Source organism: Euphorbia lathyris, chromosome 2 (assembly GCF_963576675.1).
Source record: "Euphorbia lathyris chromosome 2, ddEupLath1.1, whole genome shotgun sequence".
Lineage (NCBI taxonomy): Eukaryota > Viridiplantae > Streptophyta > Magnoliopsida > Malpighiales > Euphorbiaceae > Euphorbia > Euphorbia lathyris.
Genome location: NC_088911.1, coordinates 36,817,036 through 36,843,190, shown reverse-complemented (window position 1 = coordinate 36,843,190; position 26,155 = coordinate 36,817,036). Strand labels below are relative to the sequence as shown.

The 26,155-nt window shown below is 33.6% G+C and overlaps 1 protein-coding gene and 1 pseudogene across 1 annotated transcript; both read left to right on the top strand.

Annotated features, from left to right (window-relative positions):
• The first annotated feature begins 8,060 nt into the window (after positions 1-8,060).
• LOC136220302 (peroxidase N1-like) lies at positions 8,061-9,501 on the top strand. The gene is made up of 3 exons (XM_066008110.1): positions 8,061-8,601; positions 8,687-8,849; positions 8,955-9,501. The coding sequence occupies exons 1-3, from the start codon at positions 8,194-8,196 to the stop codon at positions 9,356-9,358; spliced, it is 975 nt and encodes a 324-aa protein (XP_065864182.1). The 5' UTR covers positions 8,061-8,193; the 3' UTR covers positions 9,359-9,501.
• Positions 9,502-17,463: 7,962 nt separating this feature from the next.
• Positions 17,464-18,979, top strand: LOC136217445 (putative pectate lyase 17; annotated as a pseudogene).
• The last annotated feature ends 7,176 nt before the right edge of the window (positions 18,980-26,155 follow it).

Genomic DNA, 26,155 nt, shown 5'->3' with positions numbered 1-26,155 from the left:
AGATTTCGAATTCTCTACTGAGCTCTTTAACGGTAGAGCATCAAACCTTTTACAATCTTAGCAACTGAGCATAACAAGAGTACCTTCCTCTATACCTCTACTCAATCCTAATCTCTCGCTGAGTACTATAACCGAGTACTCAGCCTCTCCTTTCTAATCTCTAGAAATGATAGGTGTTTGTCCTAAACAATGATTGCTAAGACACCTTAGATGATTGAATAATCACTCTAGACTTTTACACAAAAGATATGAAATTTAGTGTAAGATTGCTTTGCTTTTTGCTTGTAGAACTTGCGTAGAAATTTGGTCAGCGTAATGGCTTGATCAAGTTCTCTGTTGAATGAAGCAACTGATGGCACTATTTATAGAGACGTCTGAGGCATCGGTCATTTCGAATTTCGAAATAACCGTTGGAGGGAAACGGCTTCCTGTCGTTGTCATCCTGACTTGCTCAGAACTCTCGGCCAATCAGATTTGAGTATCTTCTGTCTTCGGTCAGCTTTTGGTCAGCTCGGCAGAATGTCTCTCCATTTATGGTAATGTCAACTAGACAGCATACTGTGTCTTCTGAACTTTACTCAAAGTAGAAACACTTAGTCTGGAAGTTTTTCTTAGCCAGCTGCTGTCTTGTACGCTTTGTCGAATCAACTTAGCAGCTTCATCCCGAAGTTGTTCCACGAAGGTCTTCTAGATCCTTCTTCCGCTGAGTTGCGTTTTGTCCATAACGACAACGTTTTGACATACGCGGGCCGAGTTGCCATAAACTGTTTGACTTGGGCTTTGACTTCCGTATTGGGCTTTGGGCCTTTTAAACTTTGTATCTTATAAACAATTTAACTCAACATTGAACAAACACATTAGTAGAATAAATCAAAGCATTTAAACTTAGTGTGTTTAGAATATGTTTTTAATTATACTTAAACAATTTTGTCAAATCAAAATTATGTGGAAAGGTGTTTCAACATCAACAACATAACAATACTGATTCGAGGTCAAATCCTCCTGAGGAGAGAGGGAATGATGAAAATGGGAATCGGAGTTCAAACTTGGGATCTCTTTCAAATTGCATGGAATGTTAATACGAAGGTCAATTGGAGCATTCAGATTCACATGAGAATGTTTAAGATTGATTGGCTTTCTTCTCAAGGATTTAATAACAATTTCAGAAGTTTTCCTAAGGCGTGGGCACGGCTTAACAGATTTTGGCTTCTAGGCACAATTTTGGATTGACGGGAATACAAGGCTTAATTGGCCCACTTTGTGCTTTATTATTATTTTAGGTTTTTGTTTACCTTCCCTATTTTAGTTAAACTTCCATTTTTGCCCTTGGTTTAATGTTTAGTGTTATTGGGCTTGTAGGACATATTCAGTCCGATTTAATTTACTAGCTTAGGTATTTATAGCTTTCTCTTTTATTGTAACCGGCAGACATCGATTATCATTGAAATTAAAGTTCAGAATTTCTTCTTTTGAGATTCAAGCGAGGGTTTCTCTTGTGTTCTTTGGAGCACTACAACTGAACAATTTGGAATCGAATCCTTGTTAGTTAGACTAGGGATTGGGTCTTTGCAACTTCGTTTTGCAGGGGTTTTCTTCCGTCTCAATTTATCATTCGGGTTTTATTCTTGGTTGTTGGAGATTGGAATTGGGTCTTTGCAACTCCGTTTTACAAAGGTTCTTTTCTACCCAACCCTGATTCATTAGCTTTCTTGGGGATCAAATCTAGTTGTTGAGTTTTCGAGGCACCGTTCCTCGTGGGTTCGCATCACTTTGTAAGGATATACAACTATTAATCAATACAAAATTATCTTTTTCTTTGTGAAGATTTGCTAAGGTTTTCAACCTTCAACAATGGGGGATCTATGATTTCCTATGGTTTAGTCTGTAAAACCCGAGATTAACTCCTTCTAGTTTAGGTAGAGAAGAACATTTTTGTTAGTTTACAATCAAAACTTGTCCCGAAACCGATCTGTAACACCCTACAACTGAAAAATAAAACCTAACCCTAGATTATAAATTCTAGACTCTAAAATATATGATATGACATCATACTAGACACTCGGGTAATGTGGTGCATCAAGTGTATGATATAATTTTCCAACACGGAAACATTCAACCTCCTTGAAGTAATACACATCAGCATATTGATTTTTGAAGATTATATATTTTTTTAAATATCACTATTTAATTTTGGGTAAAGTCTTAAAAAAAACTGTGTTTTAACGTTTTATGAAACATGTACATGTGGATTTTTTTTTAACGGGGAGTGAGGTTTTTTTTTTGCGATCAGGAGATAATTGAGATTTTTTACGACCGAAAATTTGAAAAATCTGGTTTGTGTTATTTAACTGTCAGTTTAGACATTCCAAACACCACTTATGTCTAAGATATTTAATGTGTTACTAACATAATTACAAACAACTTGATAAAATTCTAACAACTAAGTTAATTATAAATTTTTTTTGTCAAAATATCTAAAATATACTGTCACTAATACATTTACAAATAATAATAAAAAATATACAAAATTATTCCAGTTAGCGGCATACTTATTTGGAATGCTCGATGTGACTATTAAATAATAACCAAACCAGTTTTTCAAATTTTCGGAACCGTAAGACTAAAATTGAACTTGTTTATTAGAAACTCTAGAATTAAATTTATATCAATTCATATGTTAGAGCTAGATCTACACTTACTTTAAAACGTTAAGATTAAATTTAATAATTATTCTTATTTAAATAGATTAGTCTAAAAATATTTGATAGATATACCAAATCATTATTTGATTTGATGATCAATATAGATTAATTTTATTATAAAAAATAAAATAAAAATTAGTCTAAAAATTATTTTCAAAATCAACGACTGGTAGTATAAATAAACAACCTTTTATGTTTGAAGACGCCTGAAAGTACATGTCCTTTTTTTTATACAAATTGTCATCTAAGAACCGATTTCATAATTTTTTTATAAAAAAAGAAAAGAAAAGAAAATAATCGGTAGCTCAATCACCACTTACTTTGTAAATTCAAAACCGGTACCTAGACCTGACAATTATCTACGTATTTGTATTGTGTCATTTCGGATTCATTAAAAAAAAGAGTAAACACAAATCTAAATCCAACTCAAATATTTTCGTATCACAATCGTGTTAATCTGTTCGAGTTAGTGTCGATTTCATGTCGTGTTTTTGAGTTACATGTAATTATGTTATGCATATATATTAATGATAAAAAAAAAATTATGATATGATACTATTTTTAAATAGTTTATGTCATTTTTAGATTAGTATGTTAACATTAACCATCGAAAAGTTCGCTAATATCATGTTATGGGTCATTTAATGTGTTTATAACAATTTAGGATGTTCAAATTATATTTCCAAGCAATAATCATAATTTTATGGGTCATTTAATGTGTCATTTAATGTGTTTATAACAATTTAGGATGTTCAAATTATATTTCCAAGCAATAATCATAATTTTATTATCTTTAGGAATAAAGTGACGTATAAAAACAAGAGAGAATATAATAATAATTTTAAATATTTGTGTCATTTCGTGTGGTTTTTGGGTTAGCGCATCAACTCTAACCCAATTCAAAAATGTACGTGTTAATTTTGTGTCAACCAAAAAATGTACGTGTTAATTTTGTGTCAACCCAAAAATGCACTTTACCTACTAAACTAAACTCAAAAACTAAAATTATGTGTCGATTTCGTATCATGTAATCAGATTATGTGTTTTTCACCTCTGCCGGTACCTTTAGTACCGGTTTTGCCCTGATTAACATCAGAATAATGTTTAACGAAAGCCCTTATAAGCAATTATATTCTCATGAGAGGAGACAAAATCCTTTTTGTTTTATCAAATTATTTGCTTTCCAAAATATAATTTTTATACCTTTCTTTAATTAATTTCAATTCAATTTCCCATGTTTCATAATATTTTATATTTTGATTTTAATCGCTGAAGTAACTGATTTCAATTCTTATAATTATATGTGATTGATTTTTTTTTGGTGTTGTTAAACATAACCTTAATTTCCCACCTCTAGCTCCGTGAAATGACGAAAATATCATTTGAGGCTTTGGGGTGGGAAATGGATGATTTCTTCCTCTCTCGGCACGCGGGATTGAGGTAATCACGCCTCACCATAAGGTGAGGCGTGAGGCTATCACGTCCATACCTATGGTGAGGCGTGATAGCCTCACGCCTCACCCTGTGGTGAGGTGTGATTACCTCACACCCGTGTGGTTTGGTTTGGAAAAAAAATGTATAATTTAACTCGGATTAACCTTTTAGAAATAAAAATTACGGAATTTAACTCGGATTACCCTTTTACGAATAAAATATAACAACATAAACATTAAAATAAATTAATAAACATAAAAGAGTACATATAATCTCAAAAGTGTTAAAATGTAATAAGTTCTAATAGATAAACTCATGCAAACATAATTTAGTTCGCCCGACGCCACGCGTCCATAAACTCATCCATCTCCCTCTTAATGAGTGAAGCCTCCTCTTCAGATCGGTTGGTAGTCGCTCGCTGGATGATACGCCACAACCAGCTAACCCACTGCAAAAAAAATAAATAAATATTAAAAAGCAAACACATGTAAACTAATACTAAATAATAATAAACTTACAAATTCGCTGTTGGAGCGAGCATGCTGGACCGGTCCATCCTGTGGGGCATGAAGGAGATGAGGATGCGAATACCGAATGTACCAGTCCATGTAAGCAGCATCACAGGCAGTGGGATCGTATCCAACTGGCCGGCATCTCCTCCGATCAATGCCCCGAGCCAATGGAAATCTCCGCCAGGTATCCTCAATTGTGACAGAGGAATGCGTGAGTCTGTACGATAAAGACTTACATGGTTGTACTGCTCTATCAGGTCTAATACGCTCAGCTGGGATAGGTTGAGTATATCCGACCTGACGTAACACTCGATCTGGCATATACGGCTCGACAATGTCTCTACACCGTATCCAACCGGCATAGGACACTCGAAGCTAATCATCATCGGGTACAGGACCATAAGGCAACCACGTCACCTGCAAAAAATAATACTCAATAATAAATAATAATATACTATAAATAATACTTAAATTAAAATTAAAATTTAAAATATAATTAATACTAAAATTATATATAAAACTATAATTAATACTAAAATTTTATAAAATAACTCGGCTGCCGTCATGCGGCCCAGCTATGGTCTCTAGTCGGGCGGTCGTCTTGCCTGGTATCCCGACCTCCCATCTGCATGCACGGGGACGGTCAGCTGGGATCCTGTGTGGTAGTCTATGCGGCCGGAACATCGAAAAATACTCGTATATCCACGCTTGTAGTAGGGTCAAACATCCGCATATACCGGAACAGTCTCTTTTGCTCGCTATCCCCAGCTGCCGATATAACGTGGCAAGTTAGCAGACCTCCATGAAAGTCCAGCTGCTCCTCTGACACCGCCATGAACCTCAGCCAAAATTGACGGCCTAATCCTATCGCCACTCTTGTCAACAAACAAGGTGGATTCGAGCATAAGCCACATCCACGTCGTGGTCCGAGTAGCATCATCCCTACCCTCGCTGGTAAGTCTGTGTACAGCATCAACAAATACACATCCACCACTTCAGTAATGTCAGGATGGCGATAGCAGCTCCTCCTGAGTGACCCCGAACATCATCATGCACATGGCATGCAACCGCTCAGTACTGGGAGACTCGGACACCATCGTATCGTCAATCGGGATACACAGAATCTGCCATACATCATGCAGTAGAATAGTCATCTCCCCGAATGTCATGTGGAAGGAGCTCGTATCGGGCTGCCACCGCTTCACAAACGCAGTTAACAGCGGAGTGTCGAGGTTCCCAAACATGGTGGATGGAAGGTAAGACAATCCAATCTTCTCGATCATATCCTTCAGCTGTAAAATGACACATATACAATTACTGAATGGTTTTGAGGCTTATAGTTAAAAATACAAATTAAAATAAATTTTGGCAAACTAAATTATTCTTACCTCAGGTGACGCACCAGAAAACCACACCCCCAAATTCTGACATGTTGATGCTCTGTTGTAGCATGTCAGAAACGACCGAAGCTCCCCTCCCAGCATCCGTGAGGCAACATGTTCTAGAAAACTAGGAATCACGGAACCATCAATGGAGCCACCATCCACCGGCCTAGAAACAATCTAGCTCTGGTCCTCACTAGCTTTAGGATGTTTGCTGATGTATCCTCCTCCTCGTCCATATCTAGACGACGAGCAGATGACGGGATAGATTTCCCCACAATAGTAGGTCGCTCCGTCTACAAAATTATATTCAAATTAATCTAAACATTTAACATATAAATTATAATCAAATTAATCTAAACATTTAACATATAAATTATATTCAAATTAATCTAAACATTTAACATATAAATTATAATCAAACATTTAACATTTAACAATTTAATTAAATGTAATTATAAATTTAAAAAAAAAAATTGAAACACCACTCGGGCATATGAATATCACGCCCGACCTGTGGTTCGGGTGTATGAACATCACGCTCGTCCTGTGGTTCGGGCGTATGAACATCACGTCCGCACCACAGGTCGGGCGTGATGTTCATACGCCGGAACCACAGGTCAAGCCTGATGTTCATACGCTCGACTACGATTCCGGCGATTCAAAATAAAGCGGCACAAATTCAAAATAATAGCTAAAATCATCAAACGAAACCCGTAAATTGTACCATTTTTGCTTTCCCTTTATCGCCCCTGCCACGATCCATGGTTTGGTTGAGAAATTAGTCCGGATTTGATCCAATTGCGTTTAGGGTGTTTGAGAGGTTTTGTGTTTTTTCAAAATTTGTCCAAAGGGTATTTCCGTCTATTCACGGGGCTAGAGGTGAGAATTTGTGGCTATGTATAGTAATTCACTTTTTTTTTATTAATACAGAACTTTACAAAACTAAAGAACCACAAAAAGAATAGGTATAACTTTCCCTTTCCTAAAACCAAGCAAACAAACAAGTGAATTTAGAGTAATTTCATTCATTTCTCATTGTTTTTTTTTTAAAAAAAAAAATTGCGCACAATGAGCTTATATTAAAAAACATTTCTCATTGTTTCATTTTTTACTCATTTCTATTACTCGATCGCAAATCAAATGTAATATAATATACAGTATTTTGTTAATAAAATATTATAAACTTCAATTTATAAAAGAATTATATCCATTTAGATCCCCAAAGTAAAACTTCAAAGTCAATTAGGATTCTAAACTATCAAAATTATCAATCAGGTCCATGAACTAAGTAAAAATCATCAATTGAGTTTCATTCTATCCTAAAATAATAAACTGTGACTATTTAATATAGACTGTAATAATCTACGTGTTGGTTCAAAATGGATTTAGGAAATAAGGTTTGAAATTATTCAACCGAACGATTTTCGATGAGGCCTCAATTAATAATTTTTTATTAGTTGAAAGATCCGATTGGTAATTTTGCTAGTTTAGAGTCCTAATTAACTTTAAAGCTTTAATTTAGGAATCCAAATTGATATTATAATATTATACCATTTCTAAACTATGTTTACAAATAAAACAAATCACCGATTTTTCACTTTCCTTAAGACTATAATTAAAAATAAAAAAGAACCTATATGAGTATGGTTAGTCAAAAGATTTGAAGTATTTATCCTTTATAATATTGGATACTATTTATTCAATACCCGTGAATATATAGATAAGGTTAAGAATAAGAGAAAGTCAAAGGAGAAGGGCTTGCCCATTTAGGTCTTTTGGCACACTACTCTTGTAATACGCGTGGTTTGACAAATTTAGCTATTACATAACCAAGTTGCCTCAGATTGGAATGAATTCAAACCTCCAACTAATTAATTAAACTTCCAAGGATAGCTTAATTACTTGTAGCAGGTAAACTTGGAACTTTTCTTAGGATTCATTAATTAATTATAATCCATCTTCCCTTAAACCAAGTATTCAACTTTCACATATATATGCTCTACAGCCCATTTTCACATACAGCCAAATATGCAACTTGCAAGCTTATCTTCATTTTAAATCTTTTGACATACATCTTCATTCTATATATATACACCCGTTCTCAGTACTCCCAGCAATACTATCTTCATTTTCTTTTTCCAATTCAAAACTTCAAGCAATATGGAGATTATTGCTACCTGTTTCACCTACATTACTGTATTCTTGTTGCTCTTCATTTGCATTGGTGGCAGCCCTGCAGAAGGGCAAGGGACTCGTGTTGGGTTCTATTCTAGAACATGTCCACGAGCTGAAGTCATCGTACGCTCAACTGTCCAGACTCATTTCAGGTCTAGTCCTGCAATTGCACCTGGTTTGTTAAGGATGCATTTCCATGATTGCTTCGTTCAAGGTTGCGATGGTTCTGTCCTAATTGATGGACCCAACACTGAGAAATCTGCCATTCAAAATAGTGGTTTGAATGGTTACAATGTTATTGATGATGCTAAGTCACAGCTTGAAGCAGTTTGTCCTGGAATTGTTTCTTGCGCTGATATTCTCGCACTTGCTGCTCGTGATTCTGTTGTTCTTGTAAGTAACTTTCTCATGCCTAAACATTATCATCTGGTTTTCATAATTAAACATCAATCATTGAGTTAAATTAATGTATGTGCAGACAAGTGGACGAACTTGGCAAGTTCCTACTGGACGTAGAGATGGACGAATCTCATTGCAATCTGAAGCTAATGGTTTGCCTGGATTTAGAACCTCCGTAGCTGACCAAACCAAAATGTTTACTGATAGGGGTCTCAACGCTCAAGACCTTGTCGCACTTGTTGGTAAGCATTCATTCATTTACTCATTCATAATTATATATAAATTAAAGCTAATTGAGTATACTTGATTTCAGCATTTCATTAATGAATATATATGCATATATGCAGGAGGACATACAATTGGAACAACATCATGTGCACTGTTCAGTTACAGATTATACAATACTACTACATCTGTTTCAGATCCTTCAATAAATTCAGCATTCCTTCCTCAATTACAGACTCTGTGTCCCGAGAGTGGAGATGGAGAGAATCGGGTAGCATTAGATACTGGTAGTCAAAATAGATTTGATTCTTCATTTTTCACCAATCTTATAAATGGCAGAGGAATTCTTGAGTCTGATCAGAAACTGTGGACTGATGCTTCAACTAGACCATTTGTACAACGTTTTTCTACTGCTCGAGGAAATTTCAATGTTGAGTTTGCAAGATCAATGGTTAAGATGAGTAACATTGGCGTCAAGACAGGAATCCAGGGTGAAATTAGAAGAATTTGTTCTGCAATAAATTGATTATTTCCAATTTTTTTAAAAACAATTAATTGTACCATATCTCTTATTTATTTTATTTACATTTAATATTTTGGTGTTCATGTATCTTTAGCACAAGCTAAGCTACTAATTGGAATATATGAAGTTTGTATTTTTACAAGTCTTATGCATGGATTCTGGTATCTATTTAGACTGCAACTAGTTTTTGGCCCGTGCGATGCACGGATTCATCTTAATATATAAATATTAATAAAAATACAATCTAATAATTACAATTAATGACATAAATGTGTTATATAAATTAAATATTATTATTTGATTTTCACATTTACTTTAAATAATATTTTTATAGATAAATATAATAATAAAATAAAAACTAATATATTATATATTATATTATATTTTTTATCACTAAAAAAGGAGGAAGTGACACCTCAGTTCCATCGTTACTGTTTTATATTATATATAGATATGTAGAGAATTAGAGAGATTTTAAGGATTAATTTAAATTTTGTAGTACTCTTAGATATATGGGATAAAATAATCTTTTTATAGATAAATATACATAATAAAATTAAAATTAATATATTAAATTTTTATCACTAAAAAAGGAGGAAGTGACACCTCAGTTCCATCGTTACTGTTTTATATTATATATAGATGTGTAGAGAATTAGAGAGATTTTATGGATTAATTTAAATTCTGTAGAACTCTTAGATATAGTACGGATAAAATAATCTTTTTATAGATAAATATATATAATAAAATTAAAATTAATATATTAAATTTTTTATCACTAAAAAGGAGGAAGTGACACCTCAGTTCCATCGTTACTGTTTTATATTATATAATATAGATGTGTAGAGAATTAGAGAGATTTTAGGGATTAATTTAAATTCTGTAGAACTCTTAGATATAGTACGAATACAATAATCTTTTTATAGATAAATATATATAATAAAATTAAAATTAATATATTAAATTTTTTATCACTAAAAAAGGAGGAAGTGACACCTCAGTTCCATCGTTACTGTTTTATATTATATATAGATTAAAATTAATATATTAAATTTTTTATCACTAAAAAATGAGGAAGTGACACCTCAGTTCCATCGTTACTGTTTTATATTATATATAGATGTGTAGAGAATTAGAGAGATTTTATGGATTAATTTAAATTCTGTAGAACTCTTAGATATAGTACGGATAAAATAATCTTTTTATAGATAAATATATATAATAAAATTAAAATTAATATATTAAAATTTTTATCACTAAAAAAGGAGGAAGTGACACCTCAGTTCCATCGTTACTGTTTTATATTATATAATATAGATGTGTAGAGAATTAGAGAGATTTTAGGGATTAATTTAAATTCTGTAGAACACTTAGATATAGTACGAATACAATAATCTTTTTATAGATAAATATATATAATAAAATTAAAATTAATATATTAAATTTTTTATCACTAAAAAAGGAGGAAGTGACACCTCAGTTCCATCGTTACTGTTTTATATTATATATAGATGTGTAGAGAATTAGAGAGATTTTAGGGATTAATTTAAATTCTGTAGAACTCTTAGATATAGTACGGATAAAATAATCTTTTTTATAGATAAATATAATAATATAATTAAAATTAATATATTATATTATATTTTTTATCACTAAAAAAGGAGGAAGTGACACCTCAGTTCCATCGTTACTGTTTTATATTATATATAGATGTGTAGAGAATTAGAGAGATTTTAGGAATTAATTTAAATTCTGTAGAACTCTTAGATATAGTACGGATACAATAATCTTTTTATAGATAAATATATATAATAAAATTAAAATTAATATATTAAATTTTTTATCACTAAAAAATGAGGAAGTGACACCTCAGTTCCATCGTTACTGTTTTATATTATATAATATAGATGTGTAGAGAATTAGAAAGATTTTAGGGATTAATTTAAATTCTGTAGAACTCTTAGATATAGTACGGATACAATAATCTTTTTATAGATAAATATATATAATAAAATTAAAATTAATATATTAAATTTTTTATCACTAAAAAAGGAGGAAGTGACACCTCAGTTCCATCGTTACTGTTTTATATTATATATAGATATTCATTCTGTGCAACTCTTTCGACAGTCCTATATGTCTTGAACATATTAAGCTCCAACAATCATATTTTCTATATAAAAAGTACCCTAATCGAAATATTTCACTCTTAATTAAGGCATATTCAATTCGTCCTAAACAAATACATGTTTAAGGTTGATGTTTTATCTCTAGCACAATACAGGTTCATTTTATCATGTATTAAAATTTCATTAATAAATAGAGTTACCAGGATATAAGGTCTAAGAATAACCTTTATTATCTATATATATATATATATATATATATATATATATATATATATATATATATATATATATATATAAAGTAAGATACTATAGTTACTGATGTGGCATCATTTTAGAAGCTTTTGCTTACGTGTCTTTTTTTTTTTTAAGAGCATCCCGTTAATTAGAAACAATATTTTCATTAATAAATTTAAAATTGCATTTATTTATTTTTTTTTTGTAAGTATTAAAAGAAACAGATCTTCTCACGTTTCTCCTTCTCACACAGTTTCTTCCTCTCATGTGTTTAGCGGCTTATAACCCATACTCACATGTCCTATATTCTCTTCCCCATCTTCCAGCAATATCTTACCTATACCTATTTAGATAGTAGCTTTCGATCTCGAAGTTTCACAGGAAGAACCACCCTCAATTGTCTCTTCATCTGGTCCAATTTCTAACTGTTCAGGTTTCCTTTGATTTTTCTCTGATTCAGGTTCTTTATATGCTTGGTTTGTAATTTGAAGATTCAATTTCAGGTCTTCCATTCTAGCATTGGCGATTTTCGTTTCATCTTTTCTTTTTACATATGTGATGCCTTCCCTTAGAAATTTGATTTGATCATTTGATCATAATTTCTGATCTTCCATTTTATCATCGGTGATTTTTCTTTTCATCTTTTCATTTTGCATATGTGATGCCTTCCCTTAAAAATTTCATTTGCATGTTCAGATCCAAAGCAAATTTCATTTGTTGTTGGGTATAAGAGTTTTGAATGTAAATTAATTAACTTGGGTTCTCTACACTCTCCACCTGTGGTAGAAAAAATTCCTGTAATTAAGCAAAAAAAAGTTTTGTGAATTCAATTTTTTTGCTACTTATTTCAATTTTTAATTGTTACTTGGAAAGTTGATTGAGTTAAAAAAAATGTACATGAATTTTTTAATCTTAAGAAAAGGAATTTTTCTAGCATAGATGGAGAGAGCAGAGCACCCAAGTTAAAACTATAGTCAATAAGCTTAGATCAACTTCTCTCTCTTCTCTCCTATGGTTTCAATCTGTGCATTTTACATCATAATTAAACTCAGATTCTTGCTGGGCATTAGGTTTTATGGCTTTTTCCTTTTCTTTTTTCTTTCTTAGTTGAATTATTATTCATAGGTGATTATTTTACGGTTTCAGGTTGTTTTCTTTGCCAATGCAGATTAGATGCAAGAAAGTATGGTTGTTTTCCAAAGAGGAATAACCTACAAAAAAAAAAAGGAAAATAACAAATCCAATTAATTTTGATAGGGTCTATATGGCCATCATTCTTTCGTTTTGGTGAGTTTTTCTTTTTGTTTCCGTTTATATTCTACTTCTCCTTGTGACTTTTGAAAGTTAACTTGAAATGAAGCAAGTGGCAACTAACTTGATGGTTTGTTGCTCTTTGATCTCAATTTTTTTTACTCAAATAGGCATCAATTTAATAACTATGATAACTATTAGTTGTTTTTATTGTACCAGAACAGAAATTGATGTATTACTTCATATGAACCTGAACCTAAAAATTATTGCTTACAAGTTAGGAATGTAAAATTGTCTATTTCATAATTTATATAATATAATTGCATTTTACCCCTATTTCAAACAATTCATAATATATTAAAACATGGATTTCTTAAAAAAAACATGGATAAAATTTCTAGCTGTAAACCTGTGCTATGCACAAAATTAGATTAAACGAAGAAAAACAACAACGTCTATTGGCAAATATATATAGAGGATCATCTCTCTATATGTTTTTCTTTTTCAAGTAACCTTAAGCTATCATGTGTCATGCATCATGAACTTTTTTTTAGTCAATAAGCTTATTGACTATAGAGGATCATCTCTCTATATAATTCGATTAATTCTGCAAATGAGACAGTAAAGAAGTTCATGCCATGCATCAGAGTTATCTCTGTGATAAATTTAATTTATGCTTCATTTTGAAGGATGCTGATATGTGAAGCTTTTTTCCCAAATTGAACAACAACTAAAACATTATGTGTATGTATGTTGCAATTTGCATTTTGGAGGAGGATTAATATGGAGTTTTCCTTATTGGTTCTTACACTGGAATTTCTATGTGACGATTTGTTATCTAAACCATTTTATCTGTTGATCACTAAATGTTCTTCTACTGACTCTGTTTAATTTGAGATTTTCTATTTCAAATGGTTGTAAATGTGTTTTGCTACTTCTCTTCTCGGGTAAGATTATTTTCTGGTTCATTTCTATTTATTGGTTATTTTTTATATGGTCTTACATTGTAATGTTTACCTACCAATTTTATTAATCTTCTCAGTGAAACAAAGATGAGTAGCCTTACATATTTCTAAAGATGGATTGGAGGGAAATGATCCATATACTTAAGGCAAACCAAATTCAAGATTATTGTTGAACTCTGAACCAATTGTTCTATATAGTTATGAAGATTGAATTTCATATGTTTTGAGCCAAAGCTTATATGTACCTTTCTTGCACATGAACTAATGGCAGGTGCATATGCCAATGGAGCCACAACCAAAGCACAGGGTGACCCTGTCACCATGAGCCCTATAGCTCTGTAAATTGATCCTCTTCATTTAGAATTATTCTATTCTTTTTTATATGTATTTTAAGCTTTTATTTATTTATGTTTTTAATTGTTATGGTGCTTAGTAATTTTTACCCATTTGCAGGTTCAGAAAAGCCATGGAAATGCAAGACAGACATAGTAGTGGTTTTTTAAAAATTCTGGTTTGAATGTAAAACTCAAACAAGGGGACTGGCACCGACTAGCCAGCGGTCGAGGTTCAGGAACTTGATTTAACAGCAATAATGTATCCAAAGTTCTATTCCAAGTTGGAATATTAATCATGTACTTGAAAATGCAAAGGGTTGATTCAGATCGCAACAAAATCTGGCAAACCATAGAGGGCATTGCAAGCAAAAGTAACAATTATTGGTGATAGAGCAAGGGGACAGGCATTGCAAGCAAAAGTAACAATTCTTGATGATAGAGAAGAGGAGACGACAATAGGTTCAGATTAATTTATTAATATTTTTACATGATAACTTTAAAATTGGAGAATTAATTGAATTATGTGCATAGCACGGGCTTACTGCTAGTTATTATATATATCTCTTACAACGATTTAAAAAATCGAAAAAAAATAGTTTAATGGGAAATATAGTTCTAAACAACTTGAATTTTCCATTTGAGATCGTTATTGGTCATTTTGAAGCAATTTATTTTTATAAGATACTTTAATATTAGTAAAGGTCAAAGCTCATAGATTTTTATATCCGATTTGTGAATCACCAACAAAAAGTAAGGTCTAAGTTGAGTGGCATGGTAATTTATTCATTTTGGGTAAATTACACCAATGCCCTCTGAATTTAGATCTTGCTTTTGATGGGAAACTACCAACAAAGGTAACAACTAACAATGTAAAAGTAATCTTCGTTATCAATCTTTTCCCGACTTGAATGAATATGTGAGCAAACTAACAAATAGTACTAGTGCAATCACCAAACTATAATAATACAACAACAAAAAGAAATGGTAGCAATCAACGCACACCGATTTTTACATGGCAACACTCTCAATTCGATGAGTAAAAACCATGTGATCGTAACCTGCTTGAATCTTTAATTATATCAAAAAATAATGGGCAATTTAATGGTTCATCCCTAGACAAGACTAGAGAGAGGCATACAAAATAAACATCATACTCTAGAAAATATTCATCAAATGTATGGAATCAAAGATAAAAACAGAGGATGACAAATACCCAGTAAGAAAAACATTATGACTATGACCACTTTAGTAACAATGGAAAACCTATCAGTATAGTCAACCCCAAACTATTGATTGTACCCCATATTTTGCAATCTTACCTTATATTTATCCACTGTACCATCAGTCTTATACTTAACCCTAAAAGTCCAACAACAAGTGATATGATTCTTAACCTCTTGTAAAGGTACTTGAACCCATGTTTCATTATTTTCTAGAGATGTCAACTCCTCTTACATGGCCTTAATCCATAAAGGATTTGTTTTAGCAATATGATAAGAATAAGATTCAAGAATTTTAACAACATTGGCTAAAGAAGCAACATGTTGTGGGGTATATATAAAAGGGGAAAGCTTATCAAATGAGGCTTGGTTGGTTTCTTATGTGTCCTGTTAGTATGTCTAGGAACAAGATTAGTTGGAGAAGGAATAGAAACACAGGAGTCTGTAAAAATAGGAGATATAGGAAGTAACAGAGTTGTGAGAAACAGAATGAGAAGGAAGTGGAGAAGGAATATTCTCAATAGAAGAAAAGTATTGGGGGGAAGAAATAATAGGAGATGCCGAAGAAGAAAAAGAAGTGCCCTGTAAGGTTATAAAAAATGTTAGACCCTAGTCGAGCAGACAGGGCCCTTGGGAATTAATTGGGAATTAGTCGGGGCTTGATCGGGGATTAGAAGAAAAAGGTTGGTGAACATAACAAATGTTAACGAACATTGATTCGCACACAAATATCACAAACATTAATGAATGTCGATTTGCGCATGAATACATGTTAATCAGCCTTCAAAATTCAGAGAATTCTGGAAAATATGAACTAGTATTATTGAATATCAAAAGTTGCTTCATACATCTATGAAATGCTTCTTAAATATCAAAATGAAACCCTAAATTGTTTCCTACAGAATCTGAAAAGGCTTAGCCAGAAAATTACATAAAAATCCGCCCCAAAAAACGGTAAATTGCATTTTGAACGCTTAACAAATGAATTTGGCCAAAATACATCAACCACACTACAAAGCAATGATTCTTGTTGGATGATCCGTTTCCACCCAAAATATGCTCCAAATACGTAAAAAACTCGATCTCAAAAAGTGGCCAAAATTATAAAACTATCATTAGATTAAAATTTATCAAATTGTTTTAAGAACTTGTAGGCGCATCAAATAGTAATGTGAAAAAACAGTTCATCATAATAATGGTTATAATTTTTAATATTTATAGGTGCATATGTAGGGGAACTCAACAATACATCACACTTATAACTGGTAAAGTTCCCTTTAAACTTAATCGGTACTTTAAGAGTGCTACAATTTTGTTTTTCCTGGGGTGGAGCACTTTTAGAGTTTCAATGTACATAACTCTTTAATTAAACTATGAGAGAATATATTAAGCACTAACGTCATCTAATATAATAAAATCAAATTAGAATTATATTCATTCAATTGTTTTAAGTCGAACATTAATGAACATGAAAGCTTGTGACAAATAAAAGAAAAATCGTGTAGTCCCAAATTTAGGAAAATTAACAATAACCTTTCTAGTTTAAATATTGGTTTTATTATTAAAAATTAATAATATCTTCTTCACTGTAACAAACAGGTTGGCAATTAGTAGTAGCGTTAGAAGTAATTATATACAAATATAGTAAATCAGCTCATTTTCTAGTTTCTTAATTTACTGTAATCAATACTTAATAACAATAATTACTGCGCTTAATTATGCTATTAATATAACACCATCTAATTTAAAACTAACTTTAACAAATTAATTAACAAAAAAAATACTCTTTTAATATTTTCCATTATAAAATTGTTGTCCTACTCTACTCATTACCCAACCCAAAGCAATAATTGCTCTAGCCGTTAATTTCTTCCCTTTTTATTACCCAAGGAAGAGTATAGAAAAATGGTCATTCGATGGAATTTTGCTTTGGCCCTTTGTGTGGCCACCATCTTTTTCTTCTTCGCTCCACATCTTTGTCATTCCCAAAACATGAATGTCATTGATCATTGTTGGAGACAGAACCCTAATTGGCGAAGAAGTCGCCAACAATTGGCCACATGCTCTGTTGGGTTTACAGGGAAGATGACTAATAATATTAGGAAAAATGTTATGAATATAAGGTCACTGATGCAACCGATGACTCGATGAACCCAAAACCCGGAACTTTAAGATATGGAGCCACAATGATCAAAGGAAAAGTGTGGATAACATTTCAAAGAAACATGAATATTAAGCTTGAGAACCCCCTTCTTGTCAGCAGTTTCACCACCCTCGATGGTCGGGGAGCTATTGTGCATATCACTGGCAATGCTTGTCTTTTGATTTATAAGGTAGTTAAAAAAATTGAAATTTTGTGCACATATATTTATTAGATAAAGTATGGACTTTATAATTAAATGTACTCTATAATTATCCATTTTCAGTTAAACTTCAGAAAGTGACACCTATAAGGATATGATTAATAATTTATTGATGCATGTCAATATGGAATTTTCAACTAATTTCATAAAAAAATAATATCAAGTTGAATGATCAAAAAGCATTTTGAGATAAATTAACTCCATGAGTCTAATAATATACTGAATAATTTGTAACTTGTATTATTTCTTCAGGCAACAGATGTAATTATTCATGGTCTAAGAATTCACCATTGCAAGGCAGTAGGGCCAAGCTCAGTGAGGGGAGAAAATGGAAAAATAATGGCATTAGGTCAAATGGATGGAGATGCAATCAGATTGGTCTCGTCATCAAAGGTGTGGATTGACCATAATACATTATATGCATGCCAAGATGGACTTTTAGATGTTACACGTGGATCTACAACCATTACCATCTCAAACAACTGGTTTAAAGACCAAGACAAAGTTATGCTTCTTGGACATGATGATGGTTATATTAGGGATAAGAACATGAAGGTCACGGTTGTCTTTAATCATTTTGGTCCAAATTGTAACCAAAGGATGCCTATGTACTTAATTCTTCTCTTATTAATCTATTTTAAAGTGTTTTTTTATTATAGTTTTACAATTGGGAAATGAAAATATTTCAGAGTTCGCCATGGATATGCACATATAGCTAACAATTTATACGATGGATGGACACAATATGCAATCGGGGGAAGTATGAATCCTAGCATTAAGAGTGAAGTCAATTACTTTATCGCACCAAAATCAGGAAAGAAAGAGGTAATTAATTGCATTTTGCATGTCAACCATTAAATATTGTCATTTTTTAATCTAGTAAGAAAAACTAATTAATGATGATATAAATAATTGAAATAGATAACATGCTGGTTAACATGCCTTGGAGATTCTATTCAGTGAATGATGCATTTGAAAATGGAGCTTCTTTCGTCCAGACAGGTGTAGGAATGGCAAAGCCTAATTATAACAACCAACAAAATTTCCACGTTGCAAATGCAAAGTCTGTCAAAGTTTTGACAAGGTCTTCGGGTGCTTTACAATGTTATAGAACCATTAAATGCTAACAAAATAGATACCAAGAATTAGTAATGGAAAAAGCAATCTTTCCAGCATTAATTTATAGATTTAGTTTAATTTACATTGTAATACATGAACACAAACTTTATGTATGATCCTCTAATATTAATTTTATCTCTTAAATATTTTATAACTAGTTCTAAACCCGCGAAATACACGTCGTGTGAAATATTTTTAAATATATTAATCATCATTAAATTTAATGCAAAAATTTATTAACATGTAAATATAACTAATTTTACCATAATAATTTAATATAAATTATTAAAAATATATTTGAATACTACACTTTTAGTATGACTATATATTTTGCATTTATTGTTATAAATAATAATCTTCAATCCAGATATTGAATATTCCAATTTGATATATTTCATAAAAAAATTTATATATATATATATATATATTAAGTTATAATTTAATTAAAATCAAGTTATTTCTAATCCGATTTAGTAAGATTTCTAAATTAATATAATATATAATACCATTTAGTAAAATATCAAGAAGTTTTCCAAATGAGTCTTTGTCTAGCACTTCAAAACCACTTGAATTGGTGTATGTTGATATATGTCGTCTTAGTAATCCAAGTTCACATGGAGGGATGAGTAGGTGTTTTTTTTGTTGTTAATTGATGATTATACTCGCAAAAATTGGGTTTATTTCTTAAAGGCTCAAAGAATTTGAAGTGTTTAAGAAGGTAAAGGCTCAAGTTGAGAATGAAAACTGCTTGAAGATTCTATCTTTGAGAACTGGTCGAGGAGGAGAATTCACATTAAAGAAGTTCAATTAGTTCTGTGAGTATCATGGTATTTGGCATTTTATCACAGTCCCAAGGTCACCTCAGCAAAATGGTGTTGTCGAACGAAAAAATAGAACCATTCTCAACATTACTCAAAGCATGATGAGGAGCAAATGCATGCTAAAGGAAATTTGGGCAGAAGCGTTGGCATATGAAGTTTATTTGAAAGTCCTACAAAGAAACTTGTTCAAATGACCCATCATGAAGCATAGTGTGGGAAGAAATGAAATCTTTCTCATTTAACAGTATTTGATTGTATTAGTTATGTTTATGTGGCTGGTGAATTGAGAAGCAAATTGGATGACAAAAGTGAGAATATGGTGTTTATTGGCTATGTGAATAATTCCAAAGGTTATAAATTTTATAATCCTCGGAATGGAAAAGTTATCATAAGCATAGATGCATAATTTAAAGAAGAAAGCGTCCGAAATTGGTAGGTTTCCCAAGATGAAAATTGTAACTTTCTTCCTATGATTGATGATGATTTAACTATAGGTCAGACTGAAGACGAAATTACTACACCATCAAATTCTTCTTCGACATCTCCAACAAATACGACAGATTTATCTGTAGAAAGTTTCTTCTAAAAGGCAACCTCAGATGAGGAATTTGAGCGAGATTTATAAAGACACTGAAGAATTAGATAACAGTAATTTGTCTATTTATTTGTTGATACATAACTTGTGTAATTTGAAGATGTAGGTCAAAACAAGAAATGGAAACAAGCCATGGATGAGGAGATGAATTCCACCAGGAAAAATTACCGTAAACATCTAACTTAAAAAGTTAGATTATCTTGAAAAAGGGTGTGTTCACATCACATATGCTAAACCATAAAGACAATACAGAAATAGTTGGTTGAATTTAGATTATTAAAGGCACAAGTCCAACACATGCTTAGGACATGTAGTCTCGCATATTATATCTCTATTCATATAAGAATGTTGTTAGGTTCGATGGTTCAGGGTCTCTTACACTAAGATCAGTAAGGTCTAGTTTCCCATATCCAAATATTATAGGAACATTAAATAACCAAGTCTCGTTGGGTTACAGACATTTAAGCATTAATTATAGGGAATCATTTTAAAAGTAAAACCCCCTGATATACAGTTTTATTCGTCTCCATCCATAATAGTATAAGTAAGAAGGTAGATCCATGCAATAAGAGTACTCTCGTTAATCTTATCACATTAACATATAAAATGATGAAGTCTATGCAATAAATACTCCTTCAAACAACCATTTAAGATAACATTCTTCATCGATTAGAGAAAATAATACTTACAATCACCAGCCTAAGCTGGCTAGACTTGCTAACAGACTACTCTTTCATGCTCATGAGTGAACATGAAAGAGTTCCTTATAAAACGAGCTTGACCGAGATGGAAGTTTTCCAAAATAATAAAATCTGGAGGTTGAAGATAATTAATCCCCAACTATCAGGAAATTATTCTATTTATACTAAAACAAAAAGTCTATCTATGTTAAAGGGTATCCCTGATAACTATTCACTTTGTGATTATACCATTCCTACCCATTAGATACAAAAAAAAGGCAATCATTACATTTCAAATAATTGCTACCAGTTGTAAAGCACTTTTTCTTTCTCTCCCTTTGTAGATTTACATGTAAAACTGTTAACCCGTCAAAAGACCCGATTCTAGATGAAATAGGTTGTTTGAACCTTACACGTAATTGTTCGTTTGGACTCTACTCAAATGTCATTAAGCCTTGTTTATAGCTTAAATCAATACGAACCTTTTTCTTTTTTAAAGCTTTTCATGAATGCTCAGTCCATAAAATCTTATCAAATATGCTCGCATCAGTATGTAAAGGATCGATCAGAAGGATTTGATCACGCACATGATCAAAATCGGCACTCAATATTGATAGGAACTGCATCATATGTTCTTCTTGGGAAAATTTCATTGCTATAGTGCATGATTCTCCATATGTACAAGTATTCATCGACTTAAGCACGTCAAATTCATCCCATATTTTTGTTAAAAAAAAGCTCCACAATAGAGAGATTACCTTGAGTTAAGCTGCAGATCTCTCTTCGAATGTGTAAAACCAGTGGTCCATTACTTTCTATGTATCTTTGTTCAATCTCTTTCCATTATTCTCAATAAGTGAAGAGGAAAACATCAGCTAAATCACGAGACAAAGAATTAATTATCGATGAGAAAACCATATCATCTTTCTCCTTCCATTACATATACTTTGTACTACGAACATCTTTAGGTGCCTCATCTTTCAAAATAAATATGTCTTGCATTTAGCACGGAGAGCAAGCAATATTGATTGTTTCCATGAGATGTAGTTTTTACCAGTGATAACTGAGCTAACTAGAACAATCCTGGATTATCTGACTTAGATGAAGAATCACAATCTCGAGTGTTCATTTCTGTTAATGAATCGATAAGATTCTGATTTTCGTTGTTTAGATTCATGTTAATTGAATCCTCTGAATCTATTGATGCAGAATCTTCTGCGATTTGAGAAATGCCTTTTGTATTTTGAGAATTGTCTTCACCGCCACCTACTTGTATAGCTTGAACATAACTTATGTGTTTCATAAAAGTAAAAATTTGGAAACAAAAGTTCTATATCTATAACCTTCGCTTTGATACCATGAACAAAAAACAAAATGCTGGATTTTATTCAGTATGAGTTAAGAAAGTATAAGAATGGTGTATCTACATATAGACTGAATACACAGAGAAATAACAAAAAATATGAGAAGATAAAATATCTAAAATACCTTTAGACATAACAACTACTTTATTCCTAGTAGAATGTCCATAGATGATGGGGTGGTTGCAGACTTAAAATGCCAATATGTTAGGGATCATAATCCTGTGTTTGTAAATAAAACCTAATTATTACAATTATTTTTCTCTCCATTATAGAATTAGATTATTGCAACAAGATACCAATTATAATTAAGTATATTTCCAATATATACGTTTCAGCCCCCATTGTAACCTCTAATTTACAATAATATTATATATATAAAGTCAATATTTGTATATTTTAATTGAATATATCATACATTTAAATTTAGTGATAAGCAATGTTGTGAAAACCGGACCGGACCGACCGGTTCGACCGGTTCGATGGCGAACCGGTTAGATGTCCGGTCCGGTTCGGTTAACCATTTATCCATATTTAGTTAAAAACAAATGAATGTGTAGAAGGAGGGATTCGAACCTAGTCCATTAACTATGATAATAAACACCTTACCACTAGCTTTCTTTTTTTTTTTTTTTGGTAGGAAGGAAAAGAAAACAAACAAAACAAAAACCTAACTCGGGATCAGTCTAGGATGGCTGACCCCAACCCTATCCTCGAGAAGGATGGGTAACAGAAAGGGGGGGGGGGAACAGAAAGGGTAGAAACACCTAAAATCCCCCCATGCCCAGCAACTGCCAAGCGATCCGCCACGCGGTTTTGCTCCCTAAAGATATGGGAGAAGCTAAGAACCTCAAAGGCAGGGCGAAGCCTCAAAATATCCTTGATAAGATTCTGGTTCTTCAGACCAACAGCCTGGCAATCAGAAATCCTGTTGATCGCCTCCAAATTATCAGAATCCACCAAAAGCCTTTTAACACCCATGCGAATGGCCAATTTAACTCCCGACAGGATTCCCCAGAGCTCTGCAGAAAAGGAAGAGCCCGTCCCCAAGTTATGGATGAACCCAGCCAGCCAAGCGCCACCAGCATCCCGAAGAACTCCCCCAGCAGCAATTCTTCCATTGCTAAGGCAAGAGCCATCCGAGTTCAACTTCACAAACCCTTCTCTAGGCTTAATCCAACCAACTAACTGGACCACTTTATGCGGGACAGGTCTAACCAGGGGCTCCCCTTCAAAGCTCTTTGTAATAACAGAGAGTTTTTCCGAGAAGTAACCAAGTAAATCAGGAATAAGGACAGTCTTCTCAGAAAATAACTCTTCGTTCCTCCATTTCCAGATTTGGTGACAGATAATGGCGAAGAAAATATCACCGTGCTCCATATTAGCCAACAACTTCCCATTGGCTCCATCAGAGAACCAGTCAGCATCCGCATGAGCCATAAAAGAGGGCAGGGTGTGGCGAGGGAGAATCCCCTCCCAAATCTTCTTACTCTTAGGGCAATCCCTCAAAGCATGGCACAAGGTTTCCACATGACCACTGCATCTACTACAGGCTCCAGACTCAGCCAAATGCCTTCTGTGTCTATCCGCATTAGTAAGCAGCCTGTCCTTAACTCCCAGCCACAGGAAACTTCTGATATGATAAGGGATTTTGAGGGCCCAAATGGACTTCCAAATCTCCACCGGGGGGTCAGCCCTATAAGAGGAAAGAGCTTCATAGGCTGATTTACAAGAGAAAATGCCATTATTCGTTAAGGCCCAGCAATGTCTGTCCTTGTCCTCCTCTTGGTTGCTAACCTTCACTCCCCTAATGTTCAGAAGGGTCTCCAGGTTGAAGAAAGAGGTGAACTTAGACCAGATCCAGTAACCCTCCGAGTCCACCACATCAGCAACCTTCCAGGGACGGAAATCACAAGGCGGAGGGGTTCTGCAAACTTCAATCAGAGGTTTGTCACCAACCCAGGTATCATACCAAAAACTGGTGGATTTACCATTACCCACCTCCAGACCAACCCCCGAACAGAACTCATCAAACACCGCGCTAATCCCTTTCCAAAGGAAGGAACAGTTGACAACCCTCTCCTTCGGACCTCCGAAAATTCTATCCTTCCGATATTTGCCACAAAGGAGACGAACCCAAAGAGAGGAGGGATTGTGCCACATTCTCCAAAGAAGCTTCATCAAAAGGACTTTATTATTGTCCTTAGTTTGCCTGATTCCAAGACCCCCCTTGCATTTAGGCTGACAGGTCTCCTTCCAAGGAACCAGGTGAACCTTCCTTCCATTTCCAGACTCCCCCCACAAGAATCGACGATTAATCTTATCAAGGTCATTAAGAACAGGTTCAGGAAGCTTACAGGCCTGCATAATATGGTTCGGAGCAGCACAATTAACAGATTGGATTAAAGTAAGGCGACCTGCAAGGGAAAGAGAATTAGCTTTCCAGCTAGCACACAAACCGTTAGTTTTATCCAAAATGTCTTTAAAAGAAGCTTTCGAAACCCTATCACTGTGAAGAGGGACCCCAAGATACTTCCCCAACGAGTGAGTCAGGGGGATGCCAGAGAGCTCACTCAGTCTTCTGTATAAGCTATTGTTCATATTCTTAGAGCAAAGCATGCGGGATTTTTGGATGTTAATCTTCTGACCAGAAGCCTCACAAAAGCCATTAAGGATATCCATCACCACCTGAATTTGCTCCTCATTACCCTCCACGAAAAGCATTACGTCGTCAGCAAAGAACAGGTGGGTAATAGACGGACAATGTTTGTTGATGGACACAGGATGGAAAGTCCCCTTACTCACCGCCTCCTGGATCATATGAGACAGTCTTTCCATGGCAATCACAAACAGGAAAGGGCTCATAGGATCCCCTTGACGAATACCCCTAGAGGGAGAGAACTCATCAGACATATCCCCATTGATCATCACCTGGAAGACCGGAGAGGAAATGCACCTCTCTATCAAATTCCTCCAGTTATCCGGGATACCCGCTTTACCTAAGCTATCCAGAAGAAAGCTCCAGTTCAGTCTATCATAGGCTTTCTCCAGGTCTAGTTTAAGAGCCACGATCCCTTTCTTACCCTTCTTAATCTTCATAGAATGGACAACCTCCTAGGCAATAACAATGTTATCCATCATTTGTCTACCAGGAACAAAGCTCCCTTGGTTTTGGCTGATAATATCAGGAAGGATCTTCCGGATTCTATTAGCCACAATCTTAGTAATAGCTTTATACAACACATTACAAAGACTGATTGGCCTCATTTGAAGGAAGGAGGAAGGCTTCTCGACCTTAGGAATCAGAACAAGGAGGGTTTTATTAATCAAACTGATATCTTTAGAACCACCAAAAACACCTAACACAAAGTCATAAATGCCCTCTTTCACAGTGTCCCAGTGTTTATGATAGAAACTGGCAGGAATACCATCAATCCCAGGAGCCTTAATGGAACCAATGCTGGAGAAAGCCAGATCAATTTCCTTAAGGTCCACAGGATGGAAATCATCTCTAATAGCACCCTCCCCTAAACGAGGAAAGGAGGTACTAGAAAGGGCACTCTCCAAGTCCACCACTTCTTCTCTGAAAAGATCTTGGTAGAACTCAAGGGCAAGGCGCCGAATGTTTTCTTCCTCAAAAATCCACTCACCATTGGTATCCTTGATAACATCGATCCTATTCCTCTGCCTCCTGATGATCGTTGAGAGGTGGAAGAACCTGGTATTC